The sequence below is a fragment of the Nansenia antarctica genome (assembly GCF_963989245.1).
Source record: "Nansenia antarctica genome assembly, chromosome: 13".
NCBI classification, from domain to species: domain Eukaryota; kingdom Metazoa; phylum Chordata; class Actinopteri; order Argentiniformes; family Microstomatidae; genus Nansenia; species Nansenia antarctica.
The window spans coordinates 2306820-2321161 of record NC_137683.1 but is presented as its reverse complement, the minus strand read 5'-3'; the positions used below and the strand labels follow the sequence as shown (position 1 = coordinate 2321161).

At 41.1% G+C, this 14342-nt stretch overlaps 1 protein-coding gene across 1 annotated transcript in view; it reads right to left on the bottom strand.

Annotated features, from left to right (window-relative positions):
* The window catches only part of lancl2 (LanC lantibiotic synthetase component C-like 2 (bacterial)), a gene marked incomplete at its 5' end in the record, with an annotated part of 64847 nt that extends 50918 nt beyond the window's left edge, over window positions 1-13929 (bottom strand). The window contains one exon of the mRNA XM_080543841.1: window positions 13765-13929. Coding sequence (XP_080399967.1) covers window positions 13765-13929 — 165 coding nt within the window. The remainder of the gene's footprint in view (window positions 1-13764) is intronic.
* Window positions 13930-14342: the final 413 nt, after the last annotated feature.

Sequence of the window (14342 nt, the reverse complement as noted above, 5' to 3'; positions counted from 1 at the left end):
TCGATAATCGCTCATTCAATGAAGATCGATTCAGAATCGGGAAATCAATTTTTTGAACCCAGCCCTACTAATAACAGCATTCTACAGTGTCTAGCTGCCTATTAACAGCATTCTACAGTGTCTAGCTGCCTAATAACAGCATTCTACAGTGTCTAACTGCCTAATAACAGCATTCTACAGTGTCTAACTGCCTAATAACAGCATTCTACAGTGTCTAACTGCCTAATAACAGCATTCTACAGTGTCTAACTGCCTAATGACAGCATTCTACAGTGTCTAGCTGCCTAATGACAGCATTCTACAGTGTCTAACTGCCTAATAACAGCATTCTACAGTGTCTAACTGCCTAATAACAGCATTCTACAGTGTCTAGCTGCCTAATAACAGCATTCTACAGTGTCTAACTGCCTAATGACAGCATTCTACAGTGTCTAGCTGCCTAATAACAGCATTCTACAGTGTCTAACTGCCTAATAACAGCATTCTACAGTGTCTAACTGCCTAATGACAGCATTCTACAGTGTCTAACTGCCTAATAACAGCATTCTACAGTGTCTAACTGCCTAATATCAGCATTCTACAGTGTCTAACTGCCTAATAACAGCATTCTACAGTGTCTAGCTGCCTAATAACAGCATTCTACAGTGTCTAACTGCCTAATAACAGCATTCTACAGTGTCTAACTGCCTAATAACAGCATTCTACAGTGTCTAACTGCCTAATAACAGCATTCTACAGTGTCTAACTGCCTAATGACAGCATTCTACAGTGTCTAACTGCCTAATAACAGCATTATACAGTGACTAACTGCCTAATAACAGCATTCTACAGTGTCTAACTGCCTAATAACAGCATTCTACAGTGTCTAACTGCCTAATGAAAGCATTCTACAGTGTCTAACTGCCTAATGACAGCATTATACAGTGTCTAACTGCCTAATAACAGCATTCTACAGTGTCTAACTGCCTAATAACAGCATTCTACAGTGTCTAGCTGCCTAATAACAGCATTCTACAGTGTCTAACTGCCTAATGACAGCATTCTACAGTGTCTAACTGCCTAATGACAGCATTCTACAGTGTCTAACTGCCTAATAACAGCATTCTACAGTGTCTAACTGCCTAATAACAGCATTCTACAGTGTCTAACTGCCTAATAACAGCATTCTACAGTGTCTAACTGCCTAATGACAGCATTCTACAGTATCCCTGTGTCAGAAGGAGTGTTAAGTCATGGTGCTAGAATGAAACAGGATGACTCATGAGCATAATGTAGCTTGTCCTGCATAGCTGCTAATCGCACATTGATTCCATGTGGGCTTAGAGCCACTAGCCTGAAAAGCTTGAAATCTTATGAAAGGTGTTTATTGTGATTAATCCGGATAAATCCAGATTTAGACCCACTATGAACCTTACATAAAGCAGTTTCATTCAAAGACGGCCCCTCAGCTTTCACGACATCTATATTCTGACTGACACTGTCAGTGGCAGTAGAGACCAAGGGAGACCAGCATTAAGCTAACTAGTTAGCCAGAGATCTTATGGTAAACAGATTAATTGGATAGGCAGCCTCCATAGTTTGACATTCTGATGCTAGGGTTTGTATAGGCTACTGCATACTGTAGTTCCATTTAGCTGACTTGCATTGCAGTGAGAGCATACATTTTTATGTGGAATCGAACCCCCAACCTAAGTGTTGTTAGCGCCATGTTCTACCAACTGAGCCACCAGTGACCATCTAGTTTTGACTGTGCTGATGCTGGGTCTGTAAACATCCCACACAGGGCTTACAGCTCTCATATCAGATCATTTAGTTAAATCAAAACATTACAGCTCTAACATCAGATCATTTAGTTAAGCCAAAACATTACAGCTCTCATTTAGTTAAATCAAAACATTACAGCTCTATTTGTATCAGATCATTTAGCCTAGTTAAGTCAAAACATTTCATGAGCACGCCATGCATCATACTGAGCCAATGTATTGCTTCTTAACAAAAACTGACCCTTAAGTTCAAAGAGTTCATTTTAAGGAGCAACTGTCAAGGTTAAGAAACAATATGAATCCTCCATACTGAGGCCATAGCAACAGACGACTACCGAATAGCAACAAACAGTGAAGTATCAATAGCCTGATTGAAAAGGGAAGGGTTGCAGCAGCAGCAGCAGCTACAGACTAAAATATGAAGTCCTTCCTCAGAGGAAATAAATGAGTGGGTCTAACCTTGCTCTCTCTAGACCAGGGGTCGGCAATTAGGTTTGGCCTCGGGCCAATTTTTTTTTGAGCCACTAGATGGCGGGCCCGAACGTTTTGTTTTTTCTATTATTTTTTTTTTTTTTCCTAACACCAGGGGAGCCACCCCTCCTAAATGTTGTTGTTTGGTACCTGTACTGTAGCAATGACAATAAAGACCATTCATTCATTCCATTCATTCATTCATTCATTCATTCATTCATAAGTAATTGATTGTTAAAAAATGTGACACGTTCTAATGCTTTGACTTTTCTTTCGAAAAATGTACACATCGCTAGTCAACTAACACAGCTTGTTTTGTGAGCCTGCTAACAATGTAAAGTAGTGTTGTAGTTAACTAGGTAACAATGTAAAGTAGTGTTCTAGTTAACTAGATAACAATGTAAAGTAGTGTTGTAGTTAACTAGGTAACAATGTAAAGTAGTGTTGTAGTTAACTAGGTAACAATGTAAAGTAGTGTTCTAGTTAACTAGGTAACAATGTAAAGTAGTGTTGTAGTTAACTAGGTAACAATGTAAAGTAGTGTTGTAGTTAACTAGGTAACAATGTAAAGTAGTGTTGTAGTTAACTAGGTAACAATGTAAAGTAGTGTTGTAGTTAACTAGGTAACAATGTAAAGTAGTGTTGTAGTTAACTAGGTAACAATGTAAAGTAGTGTTGTAGCTAACTAGGTAGCAGTCCAATCCATTACGTTGCAGTATTTTGGCTTGACTAGCAAGTTTGTGTTGTGATTCTCAACAACGTTGAAACGTAGTTTCACCCTTTTCCATAGTTTTGAATAATAAATGTGTGGACTGACGATGTAGCGCAGCCTAGCTTATTCTAATAATTATTTAACATACTTTCATTCTGAATGATTCCCCCCTCCTCCCAGACAAGGTCACATTATTATTGGATTGGTTGTTTGCCTGCCGGGTGAAGTTAGCTAAACATTTAACCTGCTAACTAGCAAGAGAAACATCATGTCACTCTCCAAAGGTGTAAAGAGGAAAGTTGACGGTGAAAACAGGGCATTTAAAGAGGAATGGACAGCGAACGCAAAGCCGTTGTGAGACTCACATCTTCCGTGCTCACAATGTTCCCTTTCTATACATGCGAGTCGTCCTTTTCCTCAATGAATGTGATAAAGACGCACGAGAGGAATCGATTGATGCAAAAAAAAACTTGAGAACTGCCTGCGGATTAAAGTGACGTCCATATAACCAGATATCAAGCAAATACTGACCGATGGGAGATGCCACTTTTCACATTAAGTGAGTACCAAGCCTGTCGTTATTGTATTTAATAACCTAATTGTATTTTGTATATTTTGAATGAATGGCTCATTGTAATTATTATCCCTAATAGCGTGTTTGCTCTGTCGTTTCAGGAGCATAGGCCTATGCACCACCACCCCTCGCATAAGCGGATTACTTTTCTTTCTTTTCTTTTTTTCACCGATTTTGTTGTCAATGTTTTTCAGAATATTAAACTGAATTTGCTTTGTTACTGTTCATATGTGTGTTGCAGTCACATATACGTAAACATTACGTTTGAATTATTTACTGAGCTGGTGTTATTTTTTTCAAACCACACACGGCTATTTCAGCACTACACGTTGTCCACCTACTTATGATTCACTATGAGGGGTTCAGCGTCAGTGCGCTTCGGTGCACCCCGCTGCCTGATTGTCTGTCCCTGTGTCATTCACTCTCAACATGGATAAAAGTACAATAAGCATTATTCAGGTGGAGGTAGATTCTCTATTCGGACATTATAGGCGCTATATGTGGGACTGTCGGTCCGATATTGTAAAAAAAAAAAAAAAGAAAAAAAAAGTGGATTCTCAAAATATTCTGCTGGGCCAAATATTATTGGTGATGGGCCAGCAATGGCCCGCGGGCCGCCTATTGCCGACCCCTGCTCTAGACCAATCTACTAACCCGGGTCAAAGTCATGTGACAGTAATTTTCACAAATGAGGAAGGATGATGGCATGAGATGATACCTCACAGCAGAGTAAACAGTGATTTGGATAGAGTCCAAACCTTTAGTTATTAGGCCTCCTTAGAGGGAAGACCACCAGCTGCACCACATAACAAGCCCAAAAGGCTTCCTGGCTTTGATTCCCAACTTGGGAAGAGAGCATCTAAAAGACCTCGGCCTAGCACACAGCACAACTACCTCTACTATGTCATAATATTATTCAAGGACAACACGACTAAGCTGCACCATGGGGCTTTCATTTTGGAAATAACCGAATGATGGGCACACACAGAGTTTCCTAACATAGGCCTACAGCCTAATGATTCATTCAACGTCCAACCCCTGATTCACTCTCGGGTTCAGTACTCTCTTGGGGCTATATGTTCCCATCTACAGTGTGTGTAAGACTAGAAAGAGCACAACCTCTTCAATACTTTGACATCCAAAAGGATTTCAGCACCAGAGACAGGAGGGCTCTGTGCTCAACGAGGCCCAGGCCTATCGCTACAACTGTATCCATGTAGGCCTAGGGCTACTTGTTATAGGTCTGGCCTCTTCACTGCTCATTACATTACATTTTCACTACACTAAATTTACAGTAAGTAGATGCCTAGCTACTTTACAGCAAAGTGAACTTCATTTTTAAATAGCTCGACTATCAGCATGAGAACAGATCGAAGCAGCCGTAATAAGGCTGATAGCACACAGGGCCACAGAGGGCCTGTTTGTTCTCCTACAACAAGGAGAATTGTGTCCTGAGTCCTGAGTCACCTTTCACTGCACTACTGCTACAGGCGCAAAGGGGAGTGTTCAGAGGAGGTCTGTTTCTATTTATAGCCCAGCAGCTTAGAAACACTGGGGGGAATTCAACCAATCCTCAATTTTCCTGCTAAGACGGTTTGAAGCCGGTTACAAGACACAAGAGTGTGTAGATTCCCGATTTAAGCACTATTCGCGCAGGATTAGTACTATGTGGTGACGTCTGTAGTTTAGAAATCCCCCCCCCCCCCCCCGGATGTCTGTGTTTCATGTGGCGCATTCGCGCTGGATAAGCAAAGTCTGTGTTTTACTGGAATTTACTGACATTCCCCCGGATATGATGTCATGGCTCTGTGTAACATCCTTCATGAACAGGCATTGGTTAGTTTTCGAGCGGAGAAAACAAACTTATGAATACTCGTGAATACCAATAGAAGAATATTGCAGGGGATTTTGGCAAAAAAAAAATGGGCCGCTACCCACACGTTTAGCTGTGTTACTCATTCCACGAATGCATGATCCCTACAAGTTGTACCTCGTTGTAAAGGTGACTAATCAGGCTTTCCAACTAGGGCTGTCCCAAACGACTATTTTTCTAACGATTAATCTAGCGATTATTTTTCGGTTAGTCGATTACTCTAACGACTAATTTAACGATTATTATTTTTTACTGTTCGATTAATGTATCACTTAATTTTCCCCAAAATAATGGCTGTATTGTCTCTCTCTGTTTAACAGTGTCTTTATAAAGCACTCTGGGTAATAGCTGCTGCTCTTATAAAACAAAGCAGCGTGTGACACAGGGTTTCCGTTAACCGGTAATTACCGGTCTTTGTCCGGTAAAATTTGTTGAAGTCCGACAAATTTAAACCTCTTCGGTCATATTGTCTGGTGAAAATAATTCCCTCTAAGCACAATTTGAATACAATTCGCTAAAGTTCACATTCTGATTCCTTCTATATTAAAAAAGACGAATATATAGGCTATATATTTCTTTTATTATGATATGATTTGACGCCGGCATGAAGATGACTCCGCGAAACAGCGGCGGCAGGGTTGCCTGATGGGATTGACAATACAGCCTAACCAGTCTATTACCGCTAAACCCAGTAGCCCATTCGGCGATAGCCCGGCCCATCTGGCAACCCTGCGCAGCGGGCCACCCGCTTTTAACCCGCAAACGTTGCAGCTCAAAGTGCACCATAGCGGGCGAGAGGTAAACATGGCAAGACAAAGTAAGCTTAACAATTACTTCATGAAACCAAGCTACAATGAGTCTGAGGAGAAGTCTGACTGTAAAGAGATGGAGGTAGTGGCTCCTCCAGCCAACTGGAGGGTTCCGAGTTAAATGGAAAGAACATTTTCCCTGGCTGCGTTTAGATGGGGAAGGAAAAATGTTCTGCTCACCGTGCAAAAAATCGGGGAGGAATAACGGATTCACGAGAGGAGCAACGAATATGAGAATGTCGGCTCTCACTGATCACAGGCGGTGCAGTGAGCACATATCGGCGGTCAGTTTGAGGCAACAGCAAAGGCCACTGAAGGCTAATGAAACGGCTAACAATAAGCTGCACTCTCAGCTACAAGTTGCATTTCACATGGCAAAAAATGGCATCGCATGTCATCAGTATGTGGGACTGACTGAGCTACTGAAAGCAGTTAAGGCTCCAGATTGTGTCTTGAGTGAGGGCATTTACCGCCACAGCGACTCCGTTGACATTGTGGCGCGCGTTCAGCGCTGGACATGGCATAGCGCGCATGCCAATCATGAAAGCCTATATTATATTTATTATATAGCTCGCATCTAATCGTATCGGATGAGAAATAGACATTAAACGGAATATATAGGCTACACAACAGCTAATCACCGTGACAAACAGCTATATTATATTTGAATATGATGACCGGAATATGTGACGTTTGTCCGGTAAATTGAAATGTTCCCGGACACGTTGACCGGCACACATTTTTTTTACTACTACTACTACTACTACTACTACTACTACTGCTACTGCTACTGCTACTGCTACTGCTACTGCTACTGCTGCTGCTGCTGCTGCTGCTGCTGCTGCTGCTGCTGCTGGGGATTTTTTGGGGTTGGCCGACCAATGGTATGGAAATTCGGCGTTGAAACCGGACATGACACATTCTCCAGTTGGAGAAAACTGGATGTGCCTTAGGCCGTGTTTACCGTCTCTGGAAAAAAATGGTGGCATCGTATAGCAGGGCTCGACAGTGCGACCATTTCACTCGCAATTGCGACTAAAAATACATCTGTGCGACTAGAGAAATAAATTCACGAGCACACTGTGCGAGTACAGATGTTTTTTTGTTTGTTTTTTTTTCTAAAAATAAATCTGCGCGAACCGTGTGGCCACATTTTAAGCCGTCAGCCAGCCCGCTACGACCACGGGAAGTCATGTTAAGCTAACATCGCTAATCGCTAACTCCCTCCTGGGCCTTAAAGAGACAAGCGCCCTTTTCTTATCTCAAGCTTCATTAGCTTCATTAGCTCACCACATCTACACATTTGGTCCCACACACTCCAGATTTGAACCCAAGGTTACAACCAGGGTTAACTACCCAGGGTAGAAAGTAGAAAGCTCTCAGACCTTCAGAACCCATTGAAAGTAGTGGAGGTACTCCAGAAGTCCAAATGCATCTCTAACCCTAGGAAACCCTAGGAAGCAAGTTACTGGTGGCCTTCTACCGCGGCGCAGTGGAGAGCATCCTCACCTACGGCATCTGCAACTGGTTCTACAGCTGCACAACAGCGGGGAGAAATGCGCTACAGAGAGTAGTGAGAACAGCACAGAAGATCACCGGCGCCCCCCTCCCCTCTCTGGAAGAGCTGTACAACACACGCTGTCTCAGGAAGGCCTCAAAGATCTCCAGGGACCCGACCCACCCTGGGCACGTACACTTTACCAGGCTGCCCTCGAAAAGGAGGTACAGGACCCCGGCCGCTAAGACAAACAGACTGAAGAACTGCTTCTACCACAGGGCCGTCCAGGCCCTGAACACAGCAAAGACCTAAGTTCTGGGCCCTGGACAGTCTGGACGGATTGTATGGCAGCTGCTGGACTGAAAAAATCAGGTGTAGTGCTGAGGCACAAACATGTACATTTCAAGCCTGCAAACTGTGACACTTTAAATAACGTGAAAAAATACTATTGTGCAATATGACAACCCTAGTTGACTATCTGTGCAGTATAGTACAGTGGATTGTGTACATAGCCTTTATTTATGTAAACCAGCTCCTTACCTTCTTGTGATTTTATTCTTTTTCTAAACGTTTTTTTTTTTTTCCTAACACCAGGGGAGCCACCCCTCCTAAATTTCGTTGTTTGGTACCTGTACTGTAGCAATGACAATAAAGTCCATTCATTCATTCATTCATTCATTCATTCAAGTTGCCTAATGGCATGAAAATGCAACTGTGTGCTAACAGCTAGCCGCCGCAGAGGCACCGTGCTGGGCTGGCCACCTCCACATGTCACCACCCTGGGCAGCATGGGGCTGGGGACTGGTCATCTGGATGTGGGGTAGTTTAATACCCCTAGATGTGGAGTTGTCTGGCCACCGTGTGTGACTGATGTAGCCTGACCCAGCAGCAGGGAGGTGGGCAGCATGGAGACAGACCTCTGCATGGCCTGGCTGGGCTGCTAGCTGACAGACCTAGCCCTAAAGCCTGGCTGGGCTGCTAGCTGCTAGCTGACAGGCATGACATGGATGAATGAATGAACATGCTGCTAACCAGGAGAACTTGACACAGCTAGTTACCATAATACAATGCCATCAACTCTGCGTCTAGTAGGGCTGTAGGCATGGGCCAATGTGTGATTTTGGTGCAAACATTGCAAAATCACTAATAAAAATGTGTTATAATAAAATGTTTCACTGTGCTCCTAAATTTCTTTGTGTGACCCTAACATTTTTCATTTAGGAGCACATGTGCTCCTAGTGAAAAAGGTTAGCGTAGAGCCCTGTATAGCATGCAAAGTTGTGAAAAAATTTTGATATCTTTGAAGAGAATTGATCGAGGTAAACTCTTTATATCACTTCGGATGCCCATGGGGGTCCGTTGGCTCCTACATCAAACACTTAATTTCTTGCATTCTGGTGAATTGATATGCACCAATTTGTGACCTTTCTGCATCAATTTATGGTGGAAATGTCATTATTTATGTAAAGGAAAACACAATATTCAGGCACCAGATGACCATTCAAAATATAATGTAATATAATGCAATATAAGGCTCTCAGGCATTCTGTACTTTCAAATATGTATTCTCCTTGAGCAGTCAACATACTATCAGCTATTTCGCTAGCAAAAACGAAAGCTAACTTATTTGCGAAACAGCGCCCCCGCCACCACGTCGACGCAGTGCCGCAATTGCAGTTCGATTTATTATTTTTTTGCGATGCACCGACGCACATTACGCAAGTCGACGTATTGACGTAGTCGATTACGTCGACTACGTCGACGCGTCGTCCCAGCCCTATTTCCAACGCTATAAAATACAATACCAATTGGTATTATTAAACGGGAGGAAGAATCGACTGAAATAACGTTTCCAAACTTTTTTTGAGGGGTTTATATAATAGTATAGTAGCAAAGCTGAAACTAATTTCCGTCTTTTAAATGGAATGCGGCAGACGTAGCACCTATTCGCATGCAATAATGGGGACAAACTCATAGCTCTCATTTAAAATGTAGTGTTTTTTTTTTACATGCACATTACAGTGACTTAAATAACAACTAACTTCTCAGTCAAAAAATGAATGAGGTAAATGGCTTGTTATGCTTGTAGAACCCAGACAGCCCGGAGAGATGCACTAGTTGCCCTCTCGTTCAGATAACATTCTGCTAATAATTCCACTGGCATGTCCATATCCAGCTTTTAAGTTTTCGATTATTCTGCGATGGGTCTCAGGATATGACTTCTCAGGGTATGATTCTCTGAAAGCTGCATGCCTTGTATAATTGTAACGGCGAAGATTGTATTGTTTTTCATCAGCTACCGTTTCAGTGCAGATGAGGCATACAGGTTTTGCGTTACTAAATGTTGGCAAGATGAATGCGTACTTGTCAGTCCCTTTCTCATTAAAGCTGCGTTTTTCCACGTCAATTTTACGCTTCAGGTTCTCTCTTTGAGTGTGACACTTTGCTTGATTGATAACTGAAAATTATTACAATGAAGTGAAGCCAAAATATCTTGATCGCCCCCTGGTGGCTGGCTGCAGTATAGGTGTCAGGAGTCTGTTAACACTGATAAGCCATTAATAACCTACATTTAGTAAGAAAGTGAAAATATTAAACAATAATATGCTAATTATGCCGAAATAAAATAAATATATATATATAAGTCCGGCCCCCACAGAGTACGCTTCGAAAAATTCTGGCCCTTGGACAAATGTAGTTGGTGACCCCTGTCATAGGCTAATTCCTGTGGGTAAGACGTTCACATACACTAAGTTGACAGTGCCAGTCAACAGTTGACAGCTTTGGAAATTCCAGAAAATTATGTCATGGCTTTAGAACCTTCTGATAGGCTAAGTGACATCATTTGAGTCAATTGGAGCTGTGGATGTATTTTAAGTCCGATCTCCAAACTCAGCCCTTCTTTGCTTGACATCATCAAAATAAAATCAGCCAAGACCTCAGCAAATTAAGTGTGGACCTCCACAAGTCTAGTTCATCCTTGGGAGCAATTTCGAAACGCCTGAAGATACCACATTCATCTGTACAAACAATAGTATATAAGTATAAACACCATGGAACCACACAGCCATCATACCGCTCAGGAGACGCATTCAGTCTCCTAGAGACGAACGTACTTTGGTGCGAAAAGTGCAAATCAGTCCAAGAACAACAGAAAAGGACGTTGTGAAGATGCTGGAGGAAACAGGTACAAAAGTATCTACAGTGGGGTGCAAAAATGTGGGCACCCCTAGTCAAAATGCCTTTTACAATTAATATTTAAGTGAAAAGCAAACCTAAAGTTTGGGAACCGTCTCAGCCAGTACTTTGTAACTCCTCCTCGGGCAACTATAACAGCTTGCAAACGCTTCCTGTAGCAAGCTAAGAGTATTTCAATTCTTGTTTTTTTTATTTTGCCCCATTCTTCCTGGCAGAACAAACCTCTAGCTCAGAAATATTATTCAGCCTTCTTGCATGCACAGCCTGTTTGAGATCTCTCCACAGACTTTCAATAATATTCAAGTCTGGGGACTGTGATGGCCATTCTAAAACCTTCATCCATCTTTCCTGGAGGTAGGCTACTTCATGGTTGGTTTTGAGGTATGCTTCGGGTCATTGTCTTGCTGGAATACCCAACCTCTCTTCAACTCCAATTTCTGGACTGACCTTCGAACATTAGCCTCTAGAATGTCATCTCATATTTGATATATCCACCTCCATGCTTAACAGTTGGCAAGGTGTTCTTCTCTACAAATGCTTCACCCTTTTTTCTCCAAACATACATTCTTCGGTTGTGGCCAGATAGAATCCATTCTATCTGACATTTTTCTTGGTTTTCCAGATCTTCCATTGACTTCAATTGTTCCATTTATTTTCCATTTTCTGATGATGTTTCTGAAAGTGGAAATTGGTAGTTTTGCAAGGGTTTTTTGTAGCCTACTCCTTGCTGGTGGAAGTGAACTATCTTGATTCTGACATCCTTGGACAACTGTTTAGGAACCCATGTGTTTTAACACCAGACACAACAGCCACTACAGTCGGATACTTTAGAAGGCATGGAGTTACTTCAGAATATATAGTTCAACACTGGAATTATATTCACCTGACTCATTGAAGCCCTAACGAGTAAATCACCTTGGTCTGGGCCTTAGTAATCACCTTCTCAAAAGGTAACAAAGAATAATCCAAAAGGGTTCCCAAACATTTGCATAGGGCCCTTTTTCTTGTTTATCATTTAAAAACTGGGGGGGGGAAAGCTGAAAGGTGTCATGTTTAACTTTGTAGAATTTAGTGTTCAGGTTTGCTTTCAATCACTTGGAGATTAATTGTAACAGACATTTAAACCAGGGGTGCCCACATTTGTGCACCCCACTGTATCCACAGTAAATATATCTACATTTCTGAAAGACTGCTCAGCAAGGAAGAAGCCACTTCTCCAAGACCGCCAAAGGTCTTACTCTTTGGAGAAATGCTTTGCTGCAGGATGGACTGGTGCACTTCACAAAATAGATGGCATCAAGAGGAAGGAAAAGTATGTGGATATATTGAAGCAACATCTCAAGACATCAGACAGGAAGTTAAAGCTTGGTCGCAAATGGGTCTTCCAAATGGACAATGTAGCCAAACATAGGCTACTTCGAAAGGGCAAAATGGCTTGAGGACAACAAAGCCAAGATAGTATGGTATTAATGGTCAAAACGTATTGTGGGAATCATGTGGAAGGCTACCCGAAACGTTTGACCCCAGTTAAACAATTGAAAGTCTATGCTACCAAATACAAACTAGAACTTCTGACCCACTAAGAATGTGATGAAAGAAATAAAAGCTGAAATAAATAATTCACTCTACTATTATTCTGACATTTCACATTCTTACAATAAAGTAGTAGGTCATAATTCTAACTGACCTAAAACAGGGAATATACTAGGATTGACATGTCAGGAATTGACACAGACTGAAGCTCAGCTTCTACCCCAGGGCCATCCAGGCCCTGAACACAGCAAAGACCTAGGTTCTGGGCCCTGGACAGTCTGGACGGATTGATGGCAGCTGCTGGATTGAAAAAATCAGGTGTAGTGCTGAGGCACAAATGTGTACATTTCAAGCCTGCAAACTGCGACACTTTAAATGAATGTGCAATAACACTATGTGCAATATGACAACCCTAGTCGTCTTATCTGTACAGTATAGTATAGTGGATAGTGTACATAGCCTTTATTTATGTAAACCAGCTCATTTGAAATGTATTTGGCTAAGGTGTAGCCCTATGTAAACGTCCGACTTCAACTGTGGTCCTGCTGCTATAATAAACCATTTCATAACCAGGGTCTTTTTAATATCTACCTTTACTAAATAGCTTTAGTATATACCTTTACTAAATAGCTTGTTTAATATATACCTTTACTAAATAGCTTTAATATATACCTGTACTAAATAGCTTAATATATACCTGTACTAAATAGCTTTAATATAGACCTTTACTAAATAGCTTTAATATCTACCTTTACTAAATAGCTTTAATATCTACCGTTACTAAACAGCTTTAATATATACCTTTACTAAATAGCTTGTTTAATATATACCTTTACTAAATAGCTTTAATATATACCTTTACTAAATAGCTTTAATATATACCTTTACTAAATAGCTTGTTTAATATACCTTTGCTAAATAGCTTTAATATATACCTTTACTAAATAGCTTTAATATATACCTTTACTAAACAGCTTTAATATATACCTTTACTAAATAGCTTTAATATATACCTTTACTAAACAGCTTTAATATATACCTTTACTAAATAGCTTTAATATATACCTTTACTAAACAGCTTTAATATATACCTTTACTAAACAGCTTTAATATATACCTTTACTAAACAGCTTTAATATACCTTTACTAAACAGCTTTAATATATACCTTTACTAAACAGCTTTAATATACCTTTACTAAACAGCTTGCTCAACTGAAGTGAAATGTGATGACGCAGTAAAGTCAGGAAGAGACCCAGGCAGGCTAGTATTAAGCTAGGTAGTTAGCCAGAGATCTTATGGTTAACAAATGCAATAAACGACATGTCTCTAACCTTTCCATTTGCATCGAAGGGCTCGTTGCAGTCACTCTCCGTCCCTGAATGTGAAGCCGAGGAGCCTCCCTGGTCCCAGGCGGGGTAGGGGTTGTTAAAGGAGCGCTCCTCCATCTCTTCTGTAGCCGACACCAGCTTCAGGCGCCTGGACATGCTGTCTCCCATCTCTACGGCAACACGTGAAGGCCAAATGTACAGATCTGTTACGGCAGACGGGGAAAGCGCGTTTTGAAAATGTAAAAAATGTAATAATTGTGCTTGTTTGTAAACTGTCTCTATCTGAAGAAAAAAGGGAAACTGGTTTGTCCAAAATAATATTGACAAATACGAAATGCAGACTGTTTAGAGAAAATCCGAATATAGAGATACAAGTGAAGTTGGAACACCTGTGACAAAACAATCAATGAGCATTTAGATAGCATCTCACCTTGAACGGTTAATAAAACAATTTAAGGAATTCATTTAGGAATTCAAATAGTAATTAAAGTCAGTTCAAACCGTATAAAATAAGTTGATTTGAGCGAAATTTGAGCATATTAGATGAAAATAACAAATAGGTACTCAAAAGTCGTCTTTAA